General features: G+C 39.3%; 1 protein-coding gene across 2 annotated transcripts; it reads left to right on the plus strand.

Moving 5' to 3' along the window:
- Positions 1 to 334: 334 nt before the first annotated feature.
- LOC145449002 (kinesin-like protein KIF3B) lies at positions 335 to 25,050 on the plus strand. Of its 2 annotated transcripts, none has more exons than XM_080327460.1 (17): positions 335 to 398; positions 4,468 to 4,724; positions 5,969 to 6,145; positions 6,773 to 6,967; positions 8,103 to 8,220; positions 8,831 to 8,951; positions 9,903 to 9,972; positions 10,030 to 10,139; positions 11,238 to 11,389; positions 12,873 to 12,979; positions 13,850 to 14,022; positions 14,931 to 15,155; positions 16,940 to 17,035; positions 17,726 to 17,862; positions 19,284 to 19,473; positions 22,813 to 22,916; positions 23,759 to 25,050. In XM_080327460.1, exons 2-17 carry the CDS (start codon positions 4,583 to 4,585, stop codon positions 23,850 to 23,852), a joined length of 2,211 nt encoding a protein of 736 aa, XP_080183586.1. In that variant the 5' UTR covers positions 335 to 398; positions 4,468 to 4,582; the 3' UTR covers positions 23,853 to 25,050. The 2 variants fall into 2 exon arrangements, with proteins under 2 accessions (XP_080183586.1, XP_080183587.1); XM_080327461.1 differs by having other exon boundaries at positions 375 to 398; positions 4,471 to 4,724.
- The last annotated feature ends 13 nt before the right edge of the window (positions 25,051 to 25,063 follow it).

Here is a 25,063-nt window from a genome sequence, read left to right on the forward strand (position 1 = left end):
GCAAAATACGGTCCGAACCCTATTATATAGCTCAGTGTATTCGAGTCCTTCTGATGCTCATCACTGGTATCCGCCGGCTATCCTACTAGGCACCCATCATCCACGGATAGCAGTGTATCGCATCTCCGCCGTCAAAGCAATCGTCAAGTCATCTGAGGTCAAAGCATCCCGATGGTATGGGCAAAATGATATCATCTCTCTCTCTCTTTCTCTTTCAATTTTATATATCATTTAATCCCTGATATAGCACATATTCGGATCCGGCCAATCCGCTACCTAAACAGCTTCAATTAACATGCAACCAATAATTGTAACAAAATCACTGTTGGCCAAAGAATATGTAGGTACTGTAATGTTGGTGTTGGATGGGTGTATGCTGTATGGAATATCTGCGCCAGGTATGTCACTTGTGAATGGAAGTTGAACGCGCAGATAGAATGATAGAGATATATTTATTGTTATGTCAAACATGAGATATCTCTGGAGGTTACGATATGAGCATGTCCACATTCAAGTCGAAATACAAGCAATTACTACTAAATAAATACAGTCCATCCTCAAGATTACCGGACCACGACTGACCTATCGATCTCGCTTCCCATGACATGCCGCCCTATTTCTTGTCGCTTTCTTTTTCTATACTGTATTCTTTACTTTCATTCAGTGTGCATGCCTCCTCTTTACTACGCCTAGGCCAAGGTGGGTGTCCGATTCCATTGACAAATCCAAGTCGCTTCGACATCTTCCTGTCTATTCAGTGTATCGCATTTTTTGTGGTGTATTGAAGTGATAAAATTGCTAATAAACCAATGATGATGATGATGATGACCTGTAAAGGTCTTGTTACTCGTCATTCGTCATCGTCAACACACCAGGTCGCAGGTCACCTCCATGATTCATGATCTTCATGATCATGACACTGATAAGTGATGGCAGTGAAGTAATACTAATAGCGTAATAGTTTGAAGAAAATAACAGTGGGCAGTCTGCAATTATAGGACAGAGAGGAAAAATAAACACAGACACAATAAAATAGTTGGATTGTTAAATAAAGCTGAATTCGAAGTTACGTGTCTCTCATGGTGTCTAATAGCTATAACAGTCGCTTCTTTACCATATATTATAGGCTACCTCGTCATCTATAAAACAGAAAACTCCGGATACCTCTGTATATTTCCAAGGTCCTTGGTTGCAAAAGTCCACTGATTCCGCTTTGGCTCATTAGTAGCCTATTACAAACTTTCAAACTCATTCTGAAGAGTTGTGAATGTGAGATTATGAAAATCTGATTGATCAATATTGTAATCTTTGGTAATTCATCTTTGCACTGTATTTTATTATTTAGGCTTCTGTACTGCTTAATGATGTGTATGGAGGTGGAGGCATGGATCAATAGGATGTACCCGGTACTGATTATTACCGCCTACCGAGGCTACTGCTGTATGTTAAATAAGGAAGAAATGACGTTAGAGCGAGTTGTAAAAATTTGCTGCCAAATTTTGTCAGAATGACCATACTCGGATAACTTTTGTCATTAATAGTCTAAGTACAAAGCAAAGCAAAACTCCAATCGGACTCAAAATCATTGCTCCTTGAATTCCTCATTCGGCCAATGCTGACACAAACTGACTTAGAGCATTGTAACTTTGTTTGAATATGGACTCAAATTTTGTTAGGCCTGTGATTTGAGTGTCAAAGGTTTGACACATGAGTAATTCCCTCTCAATATGCAAACGCCCGTCTCCACACCATTTCAGATCAAATTGAAAATTTTCACATCGATCAGGCATTACATTTGGTGCATAACAAACTTTGTTTCAAGAAAATCGGACAATTCGTTACAGAGTTATTGCAATTTCAAAAATGACATTTTGTGCTCACTCGGCCGTGACGCTATACCGCTTGAACCTGTGTCTAATTGTAATTAACATTATAGTGATCAAATTGCTGCCGGGCAGACTTAAATTTCTGTAGTAAGATATTTTGGTGTATGCTTATTGTGATAGACCTAAATTTTTAACTTGACTAATGGGGGTTAGGGGTCAAATGTCAATTCAAAGTTATCATGTTTTCAAAATCAGCCATGCATAACAAATATGCAACTCTGCCTAGCGTAATTCTATTTTAACCGATTTTTTCGAAGAAGGTGTCAAATCGAAGCTTGGAAAGAGTAGAACGTTGCTGAATTGGTATTGCAAGTGATATTTGACTGCCACTTGTCTAAAACTTCATTGAGAAGATGCGCTCTAAATAGTGCATGACCTGTACTGCATAAAGTGTCAAAGTATATTTTTAACCGTGTTCCTGTCTTATATTCAATTCATAACCAATTCTGATGGATTCTAATTGGTAACAGCTTTCATATGACACCTTACTTATAAATTTTGAGGTAAATAGAGTCCTGCCAGAGAGTTCAGAAATATCGTCATGCATCACTGATTTTAACATACTGGTATGTCAATTTTCAAATCAAGATTTGAACCTTTAATCTGTAATGCGTAGAGGAATTGCTAGCGAGTGAAGAACATGTACCACGAATCATTGCTTACCAGCATTACTACCTGCAGCCTGTATAAGTAATGATTTTAGCAGTTATAATTATACACAAATTTCATGGTTGAGTAAGCACGAAATCCTCATTCTTCATACTGCAATTGCTCAAGAACAGATCAATAAAGTTATATTAATTAAATTCTATTCTACTCAGAATTGGGTACTTTAGTTGTACACATGACGATCAAGATAGCGTAATGGTTAAGCGTCCGGTTTCTTGATCGGTAGGTCGTGGGTTCGATTCCCGGCCGGGTCAGACCAAAGACCTGATTAGTAACACTGGTATCCATGGCTTCCCTGCTTGGCGCTCATGCATTACTGGGATAGCATGGAGGGGTGGTGCATGACTTAGAAAGTCGTAACGGCTATATCTGCACTTCCTTATCCAGCGGCATATGCACATCATGCACTCATGGTATGCATATGCGCAGATCGTGTGTATGTATATCATGAATCGGTGTATATGCCGCAAAAACATCAACCACAAAAATAAACTACGTCCTTTCCTTTCCATGATATTGCAGAGAAATCTGAGAGGGTGTGAAGACGAATTGAAATATTATTTGGATGTTGACTCAAATTACTGATAGTAGGTAAACCCAGAAGCATCCTTGAAAGTATAATGCACATGCAATAAATAAAAGTACTCTCTGAGCATGGCAATAATTATCTACTTAAACACATTATCATATAAAGAGTAGAATAATGGTAAAATCAGATAATCACTGAATTAATGTAATTTAAATTAATTAAAAAATGACCTATTTTGCATTATGCACCATATTATATTTTTAACTATATTGCTGTCGAATATCAATAATAAAACTAAGTTTCGTGCATTCTAGTTGGAAACAGCTTTCAAATGACACCTTGCTTGTGAATTTTGGTTTAAATAGAATTGCAACAGATGAGTTGAAAAATATCGTTATGTATCACCGATTTTAACATATGCCAATTTTGAAATCACGTTTTGAACCTTGACCCAATACTGTGGAGCGGGGAAATTCGTGGTAAGTGAAGAACATGTACAAACAATTATTGCTAGATAACATTCAAACTACTACTCTACTTCAAACTACTCTATGTAACCTCTGAGCTATATCAGTTACAATCATACACACGTTTTGTGTTGCCAAATTTCATGGTTGAGTAATCACAAAATCATCATTTTTCAAACTGCAATAACTCGAGAGCCGTTCAACGAAATTGTCCGAAATAAATTTCGTTGTACTCAGAACTAGATACTTTAGTTGTATATAAATTTAAAGAAAAATCTGAGAGGGTGTGGAGACGGATTTAAAAAATATTTGCATGTTGACAGGGAATTACTCACATAGAATAAGAGACCTGTTCAGTTCATTATGGAAACATCACTCTCTGATATGTCTGCTACATGACAATCGAGCGCTTTAGTTAGTAAATTTCGATTTGTGGTTGAAAAATTTTATGGCCATTAGGGTTTTTCGAAAGAAAGTAATTTTTGAACAACCCTAATTGCTATCTCATGCCGCAGCCTTGATATCATTCTCAATATTTCTCGGATTTATGGTCTAGGACAGTGGTTCCCAACCTTTTTCGACCCATCGCCCCCTTTTCAAGTTCAACACCGATCATCGCCCCCTAAATTTTGTGAACCGAAAAATGGGCATACAAACTGTAATCACCGTTAGGTTGACTGAAAAAAAAAAGAAGTCATTTCTCCGATTTGACTCCACTATAGCCGTTTTAACGCGTCATCGCCCCTTTATCGCCCCCTTCGCTATTTTTGCCCCCTGTCGCCCCCCCCCGATGTCCATTTTAGCCCCCTATTGCCCCATTCGTCATTTTCGCCCCCCTAGACCACACAATCGCCCACGTTGGGAACCACTGGTCTAGGATAACAAAATAAACTTGATTCATTTTCATTACAAATAGCAGGTCTGTTCCTGGTAGTTACTTACGTACGGAAACACTGGCTAACTTGAATTGCCAACGTTTGGTGGATACGGATCTGTTGTCTTTGACTGATGCAAAAAGAGACTGAGCGACGATGTCAAAAACCAAAAGTGCAGAATCTGTTAAAGTTGTTGTCCGATGCCGGCCTCTCAATGGGAAAGAAATTGCAGCAAACCACGAGAGAGTGGTGGACATGGACATAAAGTCTGGCCAGGTGCTGATCAGAAACCCAAAAGGTAACGCGATCTATGTGTTCATAGGCGTACATATTGAAATTGTATTGAAATTTAGAGGTAGGCCTACCGTTGCCTGTAATTTTTTCCAATTTAAAAATGTCAATATACCTGCTCCATAGGCCTTCACTACGAAAAAATTAGACAAATTTGGACTCAAATTTAAGACATTAAGATGATTTGTTTTATTTTCAGGAATTTTAGTCCTAATCATGTGGTGAGGTCTTAAATTTAAGATTGTTTCAGCTTTTTAAGGCCATGTAGAATTGTCACGATTATTCGGTCTTCAAAATAAAACCTATAAAACGTATTGCATAAGACACATTGTGCTTATTATAGACATTTTTTGATGCTTCGGTTATTTAGTCTTGTTTTCAAGACAAATTTTGCTAACCAAGAAACGTTATGGCCCTGCTCTGAAAACTAAGACCGGAAAGTTGTCATGAGATAAGAACGCAAGACACAGCTAGCTTATTGAGACAATTTTTGATGCTTTAGCTGAAAAGGCTGCCCACACAGCACTGCTGCTATTTTCTATCAAATTGGGTCTTAATTTTGAGACAGAAAGTACTTGGTAAGACTAATAGGTTTTTATGACTTTTTTTCTAAAATCACGATTCAAGACATTGAGACCAAATTTGTCCAATTTGTTTTTACTGTAACTTTCAGAAATGTCAACGATTGTGACCACCAGATTTGCACAAGCTACTGAATTTTCAAATGCACAACTATGTCCAGAACTAAAATTGCTGAACGTTATAACTCCATTCTTAGCAAGCTACTTGGTAAGGACAGACACTTTGTACCCGAGAATGTAGGAAAGTATCTTTCATTGTACTACAACAGATTTTGATTATTTGTACCATAATACGTGATGTAACTACTGGGATTCTTCATGGGGCCAGACTTCGTTAAAATCAAGTTTTTCATGAAAAACGAATGTTACTGGGAATAACACATTTCCAAAGTCATGATCATCCCACAATATTGTCAAGAAGTGCAATGCAATCGGTATGGTAGAAAAGATACCAAAGTATCTTTAATGTGACGGATAGCAGGCATTATCCTCTTTGTGGTTTCAGAAAAGTTACATATGTGAACTTTGACATAGTACATTCTGTTGTGACGTCATAATGAGTGATACTCGAATACTCGACTCGAAGCGTAATACGGGATTCAGCATCGAATCACTCAGGTACTCGATTTTGCCCAGCCCTACCATTGACCGCTTGATTCATTAATTTCAGCTTCATTGGAGCCTCCCAGGAACTTCACATTCGATGCAGTGTATAACTGGGATTCCAAGCAGATTGAACTATTTGAAGAAACGTTTCGGGACCTCATTGACAGTGTGCTGAACGGCTTCAACGGAACCATCTTTGCTTACGGCCAGACCGGAACAGGCAAAACCTTCACTATGGAGGGTATGACATTTGACTATTTATACTCTTAAACCTACCGGTATATCACATGATAAGAGAATATAAGAATTGGTACGGTAAGGTTCTTAGAATGACATTGGTTGATATAGCAAAGTTGACTGGATAGTAGATTGTTTGTGCCATCAGGTCATTACTGCATCGAAGATTCTCAGTAGCTGGGTCCATAAAACCCAACGTTACTTCGATAACAAAGCAAATAGGAATATTGATCGAAATAATTTTTCCAATTCATAAATTTATAGGTTCGATGTAGTTACTCGTGTAGCCTTCCACTTAAGATGGTGGTACATATACCACAGTTTGGGAACCACTGGCTTATAGCCATAAAGTTTTGGTAAAAAGACATAAGGATCGATCCAGAGGATTACAATTCAAACCATGTAGCCTACTGTACTGTGGTGATGTTGGGAGGCATGAAGAGTAGAAATCATGTCAAACTTGCAAGTCTATTCGAATGTAAAATGCGTTTTCAAGCTTTAGTTTAAATTTCATCAGCAGGACTAGCTTGCAATTATGCTCAGCGTCAAATCCAGCTGAATTTTTTAGAACATGATTTAGTGATTGACTGTCGATATTGGTGGCATGAATACTACTCGTTTCGTCACGCAGGTGTTCGTAATAATCCGGATTTGAAAGGTGTTATTCCGCGATCGTTTGAACACGTCTTCACACACATTGCACGGACCCAAGATCAACAGTATCTGGTTAGGGCATCTTATTTGGAGATCTATCAGGAAGAAATCCGGGATCTTCTGGCAAAAGATCAAACCAAAAGGCTCGAATTGAAAGAAAGGCCAGATACGGGTTTGTTGCATTTCCAAAATAGGGTTGCTATGCATGTCATTATTACAGCAGGACTGGCATATCTATCGACTAGTTATCCAATTTCCCAAAAAATCCTGATATTGTCCATCTTGTGTCGACATTTACAGCAACTTTTAATGATGATCTTGTATATATCAACCGCCATCCCCTTTTTTCCTATTTATATGAACGGCGGAAAAAAGTTTTATAAACCTTATAACTTGTTTGCAGTTTGAAACTTTCCATGTTTGTTGTTAATGGGTTGATGAATCACTGCATCGAAAAGTGTGTGATCCTAGTTTAGGAATGCGTCACAGTTGGAGGACTTTGGTATAAATACAGCTGGAGTATTCCAGGCAGTCTAAGGCAGTCTCTTAATAGTTCAAGATAAGATGTTCGTACAATACATATAAATGACACCATTTGGTGCATTGTCTGTGTCACTGCAATCAGCGTGAATTAAGTGGAGATATCATCGGAACATCTACTTTACGGGCCGAAATCGGCAAAATGTGTTACGTCTTTTATAGGCCTATCTGTATCAAATAAAACTTTCGATATCCGTCTGGGTCTAGTCGTGATGTGTTGTCATTATTATAGTCTTATATTCTGATTCCTATTACTGGTATACGTTGAACAATTTAATACCTAGTATATTCATAAAGTATTGAAATATTTTTGGCTGACACTCGTCTGGGGTAATCGTCAGCAACTAGTAGAGAATTGGAAAGAACATTGTATATCAACAATCGAATCACAAAATACGACGTCGCCGGCATGAAATTTCAAATACGAGAGCGTTCAATGTACTATTTGTAGATGGTACACCAACTCCTTTTGTTGACACATCCTTGGTTCCTGCTCCTGACGTCACATTTTGTTATAGGATTGTTGATATACATTATACAATGTTCTTTACAATTCTGTCCTAGTTGCTGACGATTACCCCTGACGAGTGTCACCCGAAAATAATCAGGTTCATCTATTCAATTGTATATTGAAGTTCTGTACCTCCGAGAAGCTCTTTAAATATTATCTTAAACCGAAACATCGCCTTGATCGATATTGTTTTGAATGTCTGAATTTGTGTCTTTTGCTTACCAAACTATATGGAAACTGTGCAACTATATTGTAGGTGTGTACGTGAAGGACCTGCTCTCGTTTGTGACGAAATCTGTGAAAGAAATTGAGCACGTTATGAATGTGGGAAATCAGAATCGGTCTGTTGGCGCAACCGACATGAACGAACACAGGTACACCTGTTAATGTGTATTTCAATCAAAAATCTTCATGCTCAGTAGTCCTATTCTTATGTATTAAACATTGTTTATGTAGAAAACATTTTTAGACATGATCTATTTCTGTCCTAAAGAAATAGAATACACTAGGCCTGATTTTGACATAAATCTCCTGACTATACATCTTCTGTTGAACGCGGTATCTAAACCACTTTGGCGTGTACGACATATTTCCTTCATAACATAGGCTGACAACTATATAAAGTTCGATCTCTGCGTGACTGCTGGAGCGTGAAGACTCTGGAAATTTTAATAAATTGCGGCTCCATTACGGTGGCGTTCTGAAGAAAATGGCTGCGGCCAAAATTATTTTTTCGTTTCGCCCTTCAATTTGAGACCACATCATTTTTAGAGTGCAATGCCCCTTCAAAGTAAGCGGCTTCAAACATGTTTCAGCAACTACTGTGTTAGTAGCATCTAGCTATTCAACTTGATCACTGTACCAGATATGTAGGCTAATTCTTCAAGTAGCTTCCTTTCCTGTGGTAAACCATGAAATGTGACAACATTGCTGCAATGATTTGTGCGTATTGCCAAAATATAAGGCTATTGTTTCTTTTTTCAGTTCCCGATCCCATGCTATTTTTGTGATTACAATCGAGTGCAGTGAAACTGGGCTGGATGGCGAAAATCATATAAGAGTTGGCAAGCTGAATCTTGTCGATTTGGCTGGTAGCGAAAGACAGGTTTGTATGATCATCTTCTGGGATGGTCGGTGGGTCGTATTACTGAATTTTCTTTAGTTGTGAAAGGATATCTCGGAGACACAATTAATAGCTTTTGATGTTTTTTAACAGGTTTGTAACCGAGTTACAGCGTCACAAGTCAATCTCATTTTCATAGTTCTCACTCGAGTCGAGTCGTATCAAGCCGAGTCAGTGCATCTCTGGTTTCATTGTATGATTATCAATAATAATGAAAACAAGAAAGTTAGAGACAGGGTTGTAACCAAGTCACATGACTCCGAGTCACAAGTCAATATCACTATCAAAGTTTTGGCTCGACTCGAGTCAAGTCATGTCATGTCAAATTCACCATCGAGTCAAGTCCGAGTCCACGTCGACGAGCGGAGGGTCGATTTGAAGTCAAAATGTTATGACTCGAGTCCAAGTCATTGGGTTGACTGTTTAGTTTCTAGTTAAAGTATTGTTAAATTCATTTTTTTCAAAACTCTGCTTGGTGATATCGAATGCTTCACATACACGATATAGTAATTTTCCTGACTTTTAGCAGTTTCTTGTTGCATTTTTAAGTTCCAGTACTACTATATAAAATACCAATCGTGTTGTAAATTGAATATTTTTCGAAATTACAATCAAAAGTCGTTCATGGCCATCTATGTCTTGAGCCATAGGCTATGACTTTAACCAATGAGCCAATACGCAGATATACTCAAGTCGAGTCATTTTCCATATTTTGAGAGTCAAGTGGAGTCATCAAAAAATCTAGACTCGAGTCGAGTCATGGTTCGAATCATTACAATTTACAACCGTGCCCATTAGTCCGAATTTCCCAAAATAGAAGCAATCTACTATCATCAACTATTCAAGCAAAACTCATTTAGCCATCTCTCACCAGTTATATTTCATAATTTCTCAAAACCATAATTTCGGTTGGGTTAACCCTTGATTTTTCAGTCCAAGACGGGATCTTCCGGAGAACGTTTCAAAGAAGCCACGAAGATCAACCTGTCATTGTCAGCACTGGGTGTGTAGGTACTTGACCATACAGTCCCGGTAGACCTACCATTGCTGTTTTCCATAGGAAATGTGATATCAGCGTTAGTCGACGGACGAGGGCATGTGCCATACAGAGATTCAAAGCTGACAAGATTATTACAAGACTCCTTGGGCGGGAATGCGAAAACAGTCATGGTAAGTTTCTGTACATGGGTCATGGTTTTCCACTAGATACCTCAAGAAATCATGTGAGCAACGGAGACTCAAACGATGATTAGTATCTGTAGAGAGAGAATAGCATGGATACATAACTATCGCAGCTGACCCCAAAGTAGACGATTTTGTAAGACAATGAGACGGCATAATAAAAAAAATCTTTCTAGTTTAGTGGTTCTTCGCCTATAATCACCTGGGGACCCTTACGATAATAATCTGACATTCCTATTACCTGTATGTAATTTAATTTTTATTCAAATGGTATTTTCTCTTACGCTCCATATCCCCGTCCTTTGCCTTATAGTAATTCCAGGCGTTTAACTATAAATAAGTAACCTAGGGATAGATTCGCAACACTGGTTATCACGCTTGCTTGCCCAGAGGAAATTACTGCTCAGCAATTTGAACTCAACATAATTGCTAATCCCATAGCTGACGACCCGAGCGCTCAAATTAAGTAAAGTTGATCTTAGTTGGAAGCTACTGTCGCACTGATTTCAAAAATATACATTAGAATCTGATCAGGGCAACGAAACCCCCTCGAAATACACCTCAAAGTCTGAAAATCGGCATTGGTCTGAACAATCGCAAGCACGCAAGGGCTACGTCGCTGAGATTGTTTAGAACAATGCCGATTTTCAGACTTTGAAGGCCATTTCAGCGTGGTTCCATTGCCTTGATGAAATATTAATGTATATTTTCAGAAACAACGCGACAGTAGCTTTCAAATAAGATCAACTTTACTTAATTTATGTGCTCGGGTCGTCAGCTATGGGATTAGCAATTATGTTGTGTTCAGATTGTTGAGCAGTAATTTCCTCTGGGCAAGCAAGCGTGATGACGGGTGTTGCGTATCTATCCATAGGATAGTTAATTAGTTATCTATAGTTTGACAATATATCATCTATTCATTGTACAGCTTGTGGTCCTCATGTAGCATAAAAATGACTATTAGTAGACAAGTCATAAACCATGAGCCAATGCTATGAAAATACTCGAAATTATTTGGACAGCAAACAAATCACGCACTTACATTCGCAGATTGCACTGTTTTGAACATTGAAATTTCAAACTCAGGTCGCTAATATCGGACCTGCCAGTTACAACTTCGACGAAAGCGTGACAACTTTGCGGTACGCCAACCGCGCAAAGAACATCAAGAACAAGCCTCGAATCAATGAAGATCCGAAGGACGCATTGCTCAGAGAATTCCAGGAGGAAATTGCGAGGTGAGACTGACCTGGGAGTCCTCTCGTCATCTGTGCTCGTTTAGAGGATGATGATCAGTAGAAACAGGATATGATATGACAACTTAAGTTCTAAGTTTTATATCTTGAATCAGATTTGATTTATGAAATTTTTTTGCTAGCCTTCAGATGGAAACTAGGAAATGCAATTGTTGCTGAATTTTCAATTGACACATGACTCCTGACAGCATTTCACTCATTAGTCATTACCGGATTTTGGCATGATAAGAAATGAATCCTGAAATTAGAAACAGGATTCGGGTTCGAGAATATTGAACGCTCTTTTCGAAATTACAAAGTAGTGCCAGTCTGGGTCCTACTGATACTCTTTAAATCATTATTCCAATCAAAGTTACCATATGGCATCATTTGTTGGGGGGTTGCCAGGGTTGGCACGCTGAAGCTACTGCAAAATCTACAACATAAGGTGCTGCATATCATAGCGAGGACCCAGGATGTGCGTCCAACAAATCAATGCTCAAAAGATTCGGTGTGCTAAACATAAAAGATATGCGGAAACTAGAAATCGCCAAGTTTATTTATCAGTTCCACTACAGTCACTGCCCCGAAAATTTCAATGACTTCTTTACCTCGGTATCCAAAGTGCATAAAATTTACGGCACACGGGCATCCACGCCGTCCAAACTATATCATATGGTCGACGTGAAAGATCATTGCTCTATTAAATATGCCTGACGTGCAGTGTGGAACAGTATCTCGCCAGCTATCGACCATGTCCACATTCAAGTCGAAATACAAACAATTCCAAACGAATCAATATCAGTCAGTCCTCCAGCTTACCGGAGCACGACTTAACATATAGGACAAAAGGACGTAGTTTATTTTTGTCCTTGATGGGTATCTTTTTGCAGCATATATACACCGACTCATGATACACATATACATGATCTGTGCATATGCATACCATGAGTGCATGATGGGCATATGCCGCTGGACAAGGAAGTGCAGATATAGCCTTTACGGCTTTCTAAGTCATGCACCACCCCTCCATGCTAGCCCAGTAATGCATGAGCGCCAAGCAGGGAAGTCTGGATACCAGTGTTACTAATCAGGTCTTTGGTCTGACATGGCCCATGTCAATCTCGCCTTCCCCCACATGCCACCTCATTTTGTTGCCTGTCCTTTTATATTACCTTTTACTTTTCATTCAGTCTACATGCGTCCCTTTTACATCGCCTCGGCCCAGGTGGGTGTCTGACTTCAAAGACTACCCCAAGTCGTTTCGACACCCGCCTATCTTTTCATTGTATTGCTATTTTGTGTTTGGAAATGAATAAATTGGTAATAGTAAATTGAATTGTGTGACTCGAATAGGTTTAGCTCCAAATCATCGACCAAGTCTGCAGATTCTACCTTTTTTTCATCCTCAAAAACCGTCTCTCATAACCGCGTCTGAAAAACCCTGTGACCTCCGGATCAAATCAGTCCAGCGGTTTTCGTTCAGATTAAAATCACAACTGCAGTCGAAAGGGGGCGGTTCGAGAAGGAAGAAGACAAGGCGTTTCAATGAAAATGGCGAGGAGGAAAGTGGCAGCGAAGGTACTGACGAAGGTAAAGACGAGACTTGCTATTATTTAAATCAGGGGCTCTCCCAACATTTTTACGCAGTGACCCTTTTGAAATTTTGAACAATCCATGGTCCCACTAAATTAGATTCCACCTTTTGTACAACATAGGCCTGATAGTATATTAAGTAGTTTTTATATATTCAGTTAATGTGATGATGATGCCATGTTTTTGCTCTGACAATGTCTTCATTGCTGGTTTGGTGATGGAAATACACGGCCGTATGTCATTTTGAATATATAAGACATGGCGCTGCTTTGTCTTCCGAAGAATGGTTCAGAACCTACATTCACAACAACATGTTGATGGGAATGGTAACAGCAATTGCATGAAAATTTCATAGGTACGATTTGCTTAGTTTATCTCAAAATGGGCTCATACTATCTTTCTTAAAGCTCAATGGAGCTGCCATGTCGTCTTGCAGTTTCAGAAGTTCACATTTATTATTAAATTGAAAATGCCAGTTCTAGAATTAGGAATTTTTTCGACCGTACCTACCGTTTCATTGCAATTGTGACAATGCTGTGTGTCAATGACAACTTCTCAGATACGTTATGTCATTTTCACCAGCATGCGTAGCTTTCTGCCACAGGTTTCAAGGCGTCTACAATGGAAAATAGTATCAAAACTATAATTTTAGTTGATAAATTAACTCTTATTGGCAAGGAGCGCATAATTTGAGATCTTGAAGCAATCAGCTCTCGCGAAATGACTCGAGTCAGATTTTAGTACGCAAATCACTGTGCCTAGCCCAAGTAATAAATAACCAAAAATAGCAACACAGAACATTACTGAAACACTTCAAGAGTAACAGGCATTCAAAGAGGTCAATATAATCCATTGTTTCACCGAAAGGTAGCCTGTCCGACGACAAGCAGGCCAAGTTGGAGGAGGAGAAGCTGCGGATCCAACAAGATGAAAATATGGCTCAGGAGGAGAAGAAGAAGTTGTTGCAGGAAAAGGAGCGTAAGATACGGCTGATAAAGAAGCAGCAGCAAGCCAAAGAACAGCTGGCCGGAAAGATCAAGGTGACCCCAATTTTGCCTATATCTACACGTAGGTCAATGGTTCCAAAGCTTTACACCTTGCCAACCCCTTATACTCGCCTATAGTCACAATAGCAAACATCGACCGCATTACACATGTATAAGGCATTAGAATAGAATACTTAGTAAATCGCTGGATTTCCTGAAAAGCCAGAATGGTAGATAAGTTTTGATTCTGCGAGAACCAACCAAGTACCGGTGTATAATTCTCCTTGCTCTTGCTATGCACTAGGATTAGCAGCTTGGTACATTGTCTAAAGTTTATAGTAGAGAGGATGGTGGATTTAATCTACTCAACTCTCTTATTTAATTAATGATAGACCTTGGTAGCTTCAACACCCTATTTAACGTCCACTTATAAATGAATATAACTTACACGAGCTTACGAAACGCCGCTGCTTTATCAGGTGTTAAAGCGTAAGTAACGCAAAAAGATGCAAAAGGTGTGAAGTCAAGTATTTCATTGTATAGTCAGACATGCACCCTCTATCTACAGTAAGCCCTTGTCGGAACGTATCGAATTTGTCAATATATTTTTGTTCAGGAGTCTTTACTGTTCCCGACCAATAGTTTGATTATCATGTCGTTCTCAAAGTGTCCATTTATATTCATTTATATAGTCATTTACAAGGTCTTACATTTATAGATATCGTCTTCTATCCGCTCTACAAAGCATTTAATTAATGCTGTTACAACCTCCAAAATCAGTGACAGGCAGGAATGTTTTCCTCTCGCATTGGTCAAACCTGTATTTAAGAATAGTAATTTGAGCCGTAGGTCGTAACGGGGATTTTGAATGATTACAAATAATTGCAATGTCTCTGCAAATGGTATACAAATACAATATCCAATTCTGATATCGTTCTATTATTCTATCCTATATTCTACAGGCAATGGAAAGCAAACTGCTAGAAGGCGGTCGTACCATAGTCGATCACACTAACGAGCAGGAAAGGGCTCTCGAAGCGAAACGGAGAGAAATTGTTGAGCAGTTGAAGAAGGAGAGAGAAATGAAACAGAAACTGGAGGAGAGAGAAGGCTCGGCGCTGGAAGCTCACGAAACCTTCACCTCCTTGCAACAGGAGGTCGCCATCAAAACAAAGAAGTTGAAAAAGGTGGTGATAGAGAAAATAATTTTGAAACCAATTTCACTCACTTTGACTTCATGACCGTGATTTCACCACAAGTTAGAGTTGATGTATGTACAATTTGAAGACACTCTTGGAGGTACAGATCTTCAATATGCAATTGGAGAATCGGATATTTTATCAAAATACGCCAACCATGTCCTATGCCAGGGCCGGCCAACCCGTGGCCCGCGGGCCGCATGTGGCCCGCGAGAAGGTTTTGAGTGGCTCGCGAGGTAATTTCAGAAATTTATAATATCATCAAAAACGGATTGCACAAATTGTGAACTTGCAAGGCCAACCAAAAATTTGATTAGTCTGGCCGCAACACTTGAGATGTGATGACTAAAATATCAGTTTCGACTCATTGACAGATCCATCAACCATTCATATATTGGTATATCTTCGTACACTACAATAAAGCAGAATAATTTGCGATAGATTTATCAAAGGTAAAAATTTTCTACAAGCTTAGCGCAATATGTTGTCACTCGATTTCTGGTTCTTAATATTGTGGCCCTTTTGTGAAAATTGAAGAACACCCAATGTATCAGATTGAGTCGAACTATATATTAGCGATTATGAGACAAAGTGTCTTCAATATATGCGACCTTGCGTTTGCACTCGCAGTAAGACCGTCGACTATGAAACCTAGGCACGAAATGATTGACGCATGTTGGTCGCAGCTTTCGATATCGATATGTCCATGCGCCGAATAGCCCAGTCTTCCAAACTTAGCCCAGCAATATACAGCAGGCCCGCAATATAGTCAAGTGACAATATTATTGACCTATGAACTTCAAAAAATTTTCGCGCCTGGCGCGGATAGTGGCCCTGCAATAGTTCGTCAATCGAATGTGGCCCTTTGGCTGAAAAGGTTGGCCAGCCCTGTCCTATGCCTACAGAAGTTCGGTTACCATCTAAAAATAGTACATTAAGCTTGAAGTCTCTCATCGCCCCGATTATTCGAAATTTCATGCTGGTGACGTCATATTTTATGATAAGTCTGTTGATATAGGCCTACAATGTTCTTTCCAATTCTCTTCTAGTTGCGGACGCTTACCCCTGATGAGTCTCAGCTAAAAATATTCAGGTTCATTTCAATATGAATTTACTATCCAATTGTATATTGAAGTTCTGCACCTCTCTCTTGAAATATTCATTTTGAAATAAACCCAAATATTTTTGGCTTACTCTTGTTAGGGGTAATCGTCGCAACTAGTAGAGAATTAGAACTAGCATTGTATATCAACAATAGTATCACCAAATGTGACGCCATTGGCATGAAATTTCTATTAGTCAAGTGAAAAGATTGCTTATATTCAATGTACTAGTTTTAGATGGTGCATGATGTATAGTACATTGAGCTGGTTTGAATACGAATATAATTATGTACAATTTCTGTGGAACTGATTAAAATTTGGATTCTGTCTGAAAATTTCAAATAATTTTGTATTTCTATTTGACCTGTACATGAAATGAACTAGGATTTCGCCATGAAGTTGAAGTTTGCATTTGCCACTGTATTGGGGCTTGAGATCTAGCATATGATATCAACTTTTTTCGACTTACAAATCACACCGAAACATCAAATCTTGACAATCTTCAACTATTGAATAGTCGATTGGCAGTTTTAATCATACACCCACTGCTTTCAAGACTACAACCATTTTGATTATATAAAAATATCAAGATGAGAAGCTCCTTTGAGACATAAACAGTCACTTGAAGTTTTCCTTAGCGGAACTAATCGAAGATCCCGTGATTTTCAGCTGTATGCAAAGGTGCAAACAGCGAAAGCTGAGCTCGAAGATTTCATCAACATTGCCGACAGCGAACGTGTCGAGTTGCAGGATGCACAGCTGGAGGTTTGTTTGAATGTTACCATTAGAGCCGGGCAAAACCGAGTAGCTTCTTGTCGAGTATTTCTGTGACTATCACTCGTATGATATCATACCAGTGCGGATGATGTGTAAAGTTCAGAATTTTACTTTTTATGAGACTGCAAGGATGAATACGACCAGCTTCTCACCACGATAGCCGCTTTAGCCACGTGTAACCCAATGTGTGCGTCTGATGTAGCTTTTGGAGAGAACTGGGTTTTAACAGAATTTTTACACATAAAAATCACCATATTTGCCAGTATCTTTTTCAAGATCATTTAGTATTTTCTTGACCCTACCAATGTCATTGCTCTCTATGGCGATGCTGTGGGCTGATCACGACTTGACAGATATGTCATTTATCACCAATATGTCTAGCTTTGTACTACATGCTTTGAATGCTGTGATTCGACCATTTGAGGTTTCGAGGCTACCAGGATGAGGAAAAAGCTCTGGAACCATAATTCTTATAAATAATAATAATGATGACCTTGTGGAAAGGGGCATAGGCCTATCATTTCTGTGCAAAGATGAAAATTGTTTCCCATCATTACGACAGACAATGATTTGTTGAGTACTGGATATTCCGCGGGATCTTTAAATGGAAATAAATCCTCGAACTAGTACTAGGTATAGGTTGTAAATGTTGTAATGATAGCAATGGTGTTTTTACAGCTTTCTCGTGAAATCAGATTGAAGACGCTCATAATAGAGAATTTCATACCGACTGCCGAGCGGAAAAAGATCGAGGAAAGAATCTATTTTGATGAAGACGACGAACATTATAAACTACGACCTGTTCATGACGAAAAGTACGGTATTTTGCTATTTTACAATTAAATTGTATATTCATATTGGAATGGACTAGAATATTTTCAGCTGACACTCGTCAGGGGTAGCCGTCAACAACTATGTTCTTTCCAATTCTCTACTAGTTGCTGACGATTACCCCTGACGAGTGTCAGCCGAAAATATTGGGGCTCATTTCGGTATTTATATACTATCCAATTGTGTATTAAAGTTGTGTACCTCATAGAATATATTTAGCTATTGTCAATTCCAACCAGTAGAGGCAAAGTTATGACAATTTGAAATTCGAAACATTTTTGGAAATTATAGTTTTTACGACAGCGATTTTTTATGCAAACTCACAAACTCACAAAACTGCCCAATGTAATTTAGAAAGGAAAGCTATTCTTTGACAGTCTCAGTTGTCACTAACGATATACTACGACTTTTTCGGAGTACAAAAGTAGGTTTCGCCTTCTTGCTTTACTCACTCAAGAACCTATTTATGTCTAGAACTAATTTCATTTCTACTGAACAGTTTTTTTTCAGCATTGAAATCACCTGGACTTTTTTACATGCATAGATTGATTTGTATTTTATGAAAATTGGAATTCGGGGTTACATGAGGCTTAGTTTTGAAAATTGACAATATTCTGCTCATTTTGGCACTTGTATTTCCAATCAGCATGTATGTTGGTCTAGATCAGTGGTTCCCAACGTGGGCGATTTGGCGGTCTGGGGGGCGAAAATGACGAAGGGGTGGGAGTGGGAGGGTGGTCGAAAATTGCGAAGGGGGCGATAGGGGGACGATGACGCGTCAAAACGGCAGACCTTTTTTTGTTTTATCAACCCATGGAAATTTAGTTACAAAAGTGTGTCAAATTAGACATCGAGCCAAAAATTTGACCTTTTTTTTTCAATCAAATCGCCGGTGATTACAGTTTGTATGCCCAATTGCCCAATTTTCGGTACACAAAATTTGGGGGCGATGATCGGTGTTGACCTTGAAAAAGGGGCGATGGGTCGAAAAAGGTTGGGAACCACGGGTCTAGATAGTTCCAAGTGATAGGAAATGCCTTGCAGTGCAGAAGAAAAGATTAAATTGAGATGAGGTCGAGTCTGAGTCACAATGTTGAGACTTGAGTCCGAGTCCAAATCCTATTGTTTACTGATTAGCATCGAGTTCAAGTCAGGCTCAACTCGATTCTGTGAAACTCTTGGATTATATCGAAGGCCTCGGACTCATCATATGCTCATTTTTCTCACTCTTAACATGTCTATTCAAACAGATACAATATAGCTTCTGGGCCTGCTAGTCGATTTAGTTATCTGTCCTGATGTACCAGACTTTAATAAGTGATATAGAATGTTTCGAGTCATGTGCAATGACTCGAGTACAAGTCGAGTCAACACACAAATTGACTCGAATTTGTCTTTTTTTCAGACAAAAAGTCATGACCCGACCAAAGAGCGCAGCCGGCGGGGACAAGCGACCGCGGTCCATGTTCACCAAAATGGCGTCTCGTATCGACATCCATAATCATCGGCATTTGTCGGATAACATTCTTCTCGTGGAACTGGACATGCCCACGAGAACGACCAGAGACTATCAAGGGCCGTTAGTTGCACCAAAGGTGATTTGATGAGTGTGATATTACCTGTCTGAGTTTCAAAACTTTATCCTTCATTGAATCTAGGCGACTGATGGGTGGTACATGGATATCATTTTCCAGACCATTCATTATGATTGTTCAAAAATGACTTTTTTCAGATTCCTAGGATTCACTGTTGGCCTAAAAAACACTGCATATCCAATTTGGCCCGATTCCAACTAGTCCTTGGAGATTTTGAATTTATTAAAAAAAAAAAATTCTTCAAATTTTACTGACAAACCCATGTAGGCTAAGTGTTAAGTTGTCTTACAAAAACAATGCAAAACTAATTTGACGCAATTCCAACCCATAGAAGCGCAGTTATTTGAGTTTCTCATTCATAATTCTGGAATTACCCACTGTCCGGGATATTTTTACGAAGCCAAAATTATCAACTGCAACAACTTTGCTTCTAGCGGTTGGAAGTGAGCAAAAATTGTTAGGCATTGTTCGTTTAGACCAGTGGTTCTTAACCTTGCCTCCAGCGCCCCCCAAGGGGCGCTGGCGATTTTGAAGGGGGGGGGGGAACGCTCAGGGGGCGATATGGGGGGCGCTGGAAAAAAATGGCTTCGCTTTAGGTAGATGATGTGGTGGTAGGACATATCCTTATTCAGTATTCAGAGAGAATTAACACCGAAAACTTCGTTATATATAGCGTACAAAAGACATACAGGTTTAATTGTCCATAGGCGCCTAAATGACTGGTACCGAATGTTCCTGTCTTGGCAATCTGAACCTCAGAAGACGAATTCCATCTGGCTGGGAAAATTATATGCCAGTGAAAAAATACCAATTTGAAATCGTGTGCGTCTTTTAGTTTAGTACGATTGGCGACATGATAGAACTAGATATCCCTGTTGGGTGATATTCCTGTTGGGCGATTCTATATTTTTTGATATAGCAGACAGGAGGTCACGAAATAACATCACGCAACGAAGTCATACCAACGGGTCCGCCCGCTCGAATATTTTTAATTATTAGTTACGGGCCCCACATTTCCTAGACACCTCACAATGTTCCCTTTACGTTTTGACGAGTCTGAGCACACTCACCAGCTCACTGCGCAGACCATTGGACAACAGTGCGTAACGACTAAAAAAAGGTCACAACTTTGGATTTGTTGTGCGCAACGTAGATTTTCTGTGCGCAGAGACCGTGTCAGCACTGCGCACTGCGCAGCTTAGAGGGAACATTGCACCTCAGTCAGCTCTACCGGTAAATCTGGTAACGTGAGCAGAGAGGACAAGAAATTGATAGCAATATATGCAATTCCCGATCTGATTGACCGATTTTATCATGAATTATCCAAAATTTTCATGCTTCGCATTGGCTCGCTAAACAGTACAGCTGATTTCGTGGCCAGAGCGAACAACGTGATGGGGGGGGCGTTCGGGGGGGGGGGGGGGGCTGACGAAGTTTCGTTTCGTTCCTGCCAACGGGTATACGCCCGAAGATGCATAATCATTATTGAGGGGTCCTACGTTTTCAATCACACATCACCCAGCTCTATACCGGTAAATCTGTTTACGTGAGCAGAGAGACGATAAAAATTGATATTAATATATATGCAATTCCCGATCATATTGACCAATTCAATCAATAATTAGTGAAAGTTTTCGCGCTTCGTGCGTCCAGGCGAGAGTAGCTGGCTCAGTAAACGGACACCCAATGTAGATGACCAGTATCAGCAAATAGCGGATAGCCGAATTGGGGGTCTTGGGGCGAAGCCACCCGGAAGTTTGGTTTATCGCCATAGGGGGGGCCCAAGACCAACGTTTTTGTGGGGGGCTGACAAAGTGCTGTTACGGCCCTGGTAACGAATTAATTGTACCTACGGGCACGCCCGAATATGCTTAATTATCAATTACGTGGCCTTTATTTTCCAATACAACAGCTCACTCAGCGCTACTGGTAAATCTGATTACGTGGGCTGAGAGGATAAAATGTTTATAGCGACATATATATGTAAATACCACCTATTCATTCATGCATTATAGAAAATTTTGGCACCTAGGGCGACCAGACCACACAAACTTTGCTAACCATCAAAATCACGCTACGGGGTTCTTGGGGGCCAAGCCCTCAAAAGTTTGGTTAATCACGCTATGGGTGCGCAAGACAGTCGTTTTAGGGGGGCTGACGAATTGCTGTTACGGCCCTCCCTCTTACTCATTGTCTTTATTACATTCCTTACAATATGAGGTTGGGGGCGCTGGAGCACGATAATCTTTGAATGGGGGCGCTGGAGGAAAAAGGTTAAGAACCACTGGTTTAGACTACTTAACAATTTCATATAGCAATGCTTCCATTGTAGTGGTCCTGAACCGGGGTCCGCAAAACCTCCAAATTTGCAGAACGGTTGATCACATAATTTGAATTTTTTTAAATTAGTGAAATCACGAAGCAATTTCGCTTCATAACTGCTAAAACTTTCGGACTCACATCAACAGAATGACCGTCTGAGATGAAATATTCTATCGTGCAAACTCATTTTAATTGTGAAATTGCCAATAGCCTACTAATACAAACATATTGCTGTTTAGAGAAGTTTTGTTGCGGTTTTGAAATAATTTTTTTTCGGAAAGTTCCATTTTCTCCTGATATACATAACCTAACCAGAATAACTCCAAGATCTGCTGCCAGATAGAAATGACTAGGTTAGACGTTACATTGGGGCCATATCTGTTGCGATATATAATACTCAAAGGTATCGTCTGAACCGTTCTGCGTTATTATCACATTCGCCACCTAATGGATTTTCGGCATTCGTTCATATCAAATCGAAGGCACGGATTTTCAAGACATGGGGTGTAGCTACGGAATTCGATTTGAAATAATAAAAGTGTTCCTAATTTCTACATAAATAGTATGATGTTATTTTCAAGAACGGTCATTTTGTTGCTCTTCATCACTAGGCAACAGTTAATAATTGCACCAAGAGAGATGACGGTTGCATGATAATAGAGCTCAATTTGAACTAAAACTGGAGGGGGTCCGCAGGGGTCCACGAATACAAAAAAAGGTTGAGAACCAATCTGTATAGGTTGAAATTGAGCCAAAATCGGTATGGAGCGTTTTTAGGCAACCTATTAATTCTATCAAGCAACCAGTAAATTTGAAAAAAAGTTATTTTTGAACAGCCCGAATGCTCATGTGTCAGGCAACCGTCCCCGGTATAGAACGCTGACGTGTACCTCTAGTCATATTCTCCAGTGTTGACATGCCATGCTAGACTGTTCATTGAGAGCGAGAGGCACTGTTTTACACTGGTGACTGATATGAGTCTGGTATTCCAGCAATACAAAGATCTTACCCGTTTAGGTTCAAGCAGCGTTGGACGCCGCACTGCAAGAAGAAGGTGATTTACAGTTAGACGCTAGTGCCGATATTTTTTCGCTCAAGTCTAAAAAGAAGTTGAAGACGAGGTTTGTGCTGATTCAGTATGATTTGTCGTCAATATCATTCCTCTTTTTCACATTGCAGGTGTTTTTAGATCATACTCAATTTTGAAATAATGTCACCGTGATTGAATTCCTAATTCTTTCGTTCTTCACGCTGACTAACAGGATTTTGAAAATTTTGAATTTATCATAAAAAAATAATTAACTTTCAAATTTTACTGTCAAACCCATGAAATTGTGAAGTCGTCTAAAAGAATGATGCTTGACAATTTTGCTCACTTCCAACCGGTAGAAGCAAAGTTATTGCAGTTGAAAATTTTGGATTCGCAAAAATAGCCTTGACGGTGGGTAATCTCAGAATTATCATTGAAAAATCATAGTAACTTCACTTTTACGGATTGGAATTGCGTCAAATCTGTATTGCATATTTTGTTGACAACGCGACAATTTCATGAGGTTTGCCTTGATGTTTGAAATATTTTTTATAATAAATAATAAATTTCAATGTCACTGCGTCGGCTTCTAATGGTGAGCATTGAGCTAAATTTGGAGTGCAGCGTTTTTTAGGCAACCTAACAATTTAATCAGTGAATTCTTGGGATCCCCCAAAAAATGAAAAAATTTATATTTATTTTTCCTAAATAAATGCAAAAGCTTTTTCCTTTTATAGCGATGCTTCTTTAGGTTGGAATCGAGTCAAAATTGGTGTGCAGCGTTTTTTTTTAGACAAACTAACATTTTTATCAAGTAGCCAGCAAACTTTGGAATAAAAAAGTTATTTTTAAACAGCCCTAGTGTGTATTGATGTTACGTGAATATGTTGGTGACAGTAACAGTTGATTCAAATTTTTTTCTCTCACTTCCAGAGTCAAATCCGCAAAGGTCAGATCGAACAGAGCAAGCAAGCCGACGGCCGATTCCGCCGATTATCCGACATCCAGAGGACTCGTTCCAAAATAATTTTGCTAGTTTGACCTTTCCCGAAAACTTTGCACCAAAGTAGTCAACACCGCCTATCGTTTGCAATGAGATGTGTCGGTTCGCGATATCCGGCGCTACATCTTAAACGGTACATTTTGTAGGCAGTGAGTTTTATGGTATTGCAGCTGTTGCAGGGTTGGGCACAATCGAGCGTCCGGGTGGTTTACCTTTTATACGACTACAAAGAATGTGATGCCAGTTTTGCAGATTATTGGCATTTTTTCGACTAATATTATTTCATTGCACTTGAAGACAATGCTTCAGGTTCATCAGGACTTCACAGGAACGTCATTTCCACTAACGCCAACGTTTCAATACGTCCCTCCTTCAGTAGGATTTGTCCTCCATTTTCAAGAAATGTCCCTCTTTTAGGCAATTTGCTCTACATTTTTAGCTTAACATACCAAAAAAGACCACAAAATACACGAAATGCGGGCCCGAATTTACGAGAGACCTGTATCTCGAGTTCGAAAAATGACCTCTTCAGATATAAACGGGTATTTCGGGAGTCAATTAGGAAAAAATGACCTGTTCTAGTCAACCCAATGACATTAGCCGTGTAAATTTGAAAATCACCAGTTTTCTTGTCCGCTATATCGTCCTTTGCAGCCTGCGAAAAGTGTCATCCTTTATGGAATCAAAATATGGTAACCTTGACTAACGTGTAGCCTACGACATGTTATGCATGCTGTGATGTGACCAATCGAAATTTTAAAGCGTCCGAGATGGTAAAATAGTATCGGCACTATAATTGTTGATAAGTTAACTCTTAATGAAAAGCAGTGTATAATTCTAGTCTCTCATTACTTGACTCGACTCATTACAATTAATACACGGGCCAGACTCGAGAACTCGAATTGTGCTCAGCCCTAATTGTTACCTGCGATTGAACATGTTGCACAAGCATATATGCCCTATGAATGTTATTTTTTATGTTGCGCTATTATTGCGTCTTTCTGCTACTCGTACATTCGTTGGGTACACAGTCTTCCCCACGCACGCCAACACAACGACTCCGTGTGTTGATGTGCTTTGTTGTTAACTGTAGGCTTGTGGGTATTGCAATTGTTGGCGTAATGTAATGAGATGATATTGTAGAACTTTGTCTTTCAATGTTCACTGTGACGTCGTGATGTTGCTACTCGTGCTAGTTACCAAATAAATTAGTGCTTTCAAAGTTTCATGACTCC

This window comes from Botryllus schlosseri, chromosome 10 (genome assembly GCF_051294905.1).
Source record: "Botryllus schlosseri isolate E-star chromosome 10, Bs_hap1, whole genome shotgun sequence".
Lineage (NCBI taxonomy): Eukaryota > Metazoa > Chordata > Ascidiacea > Stolidobranchia > Styelidae > Botryllus > Botryllus schlosseri.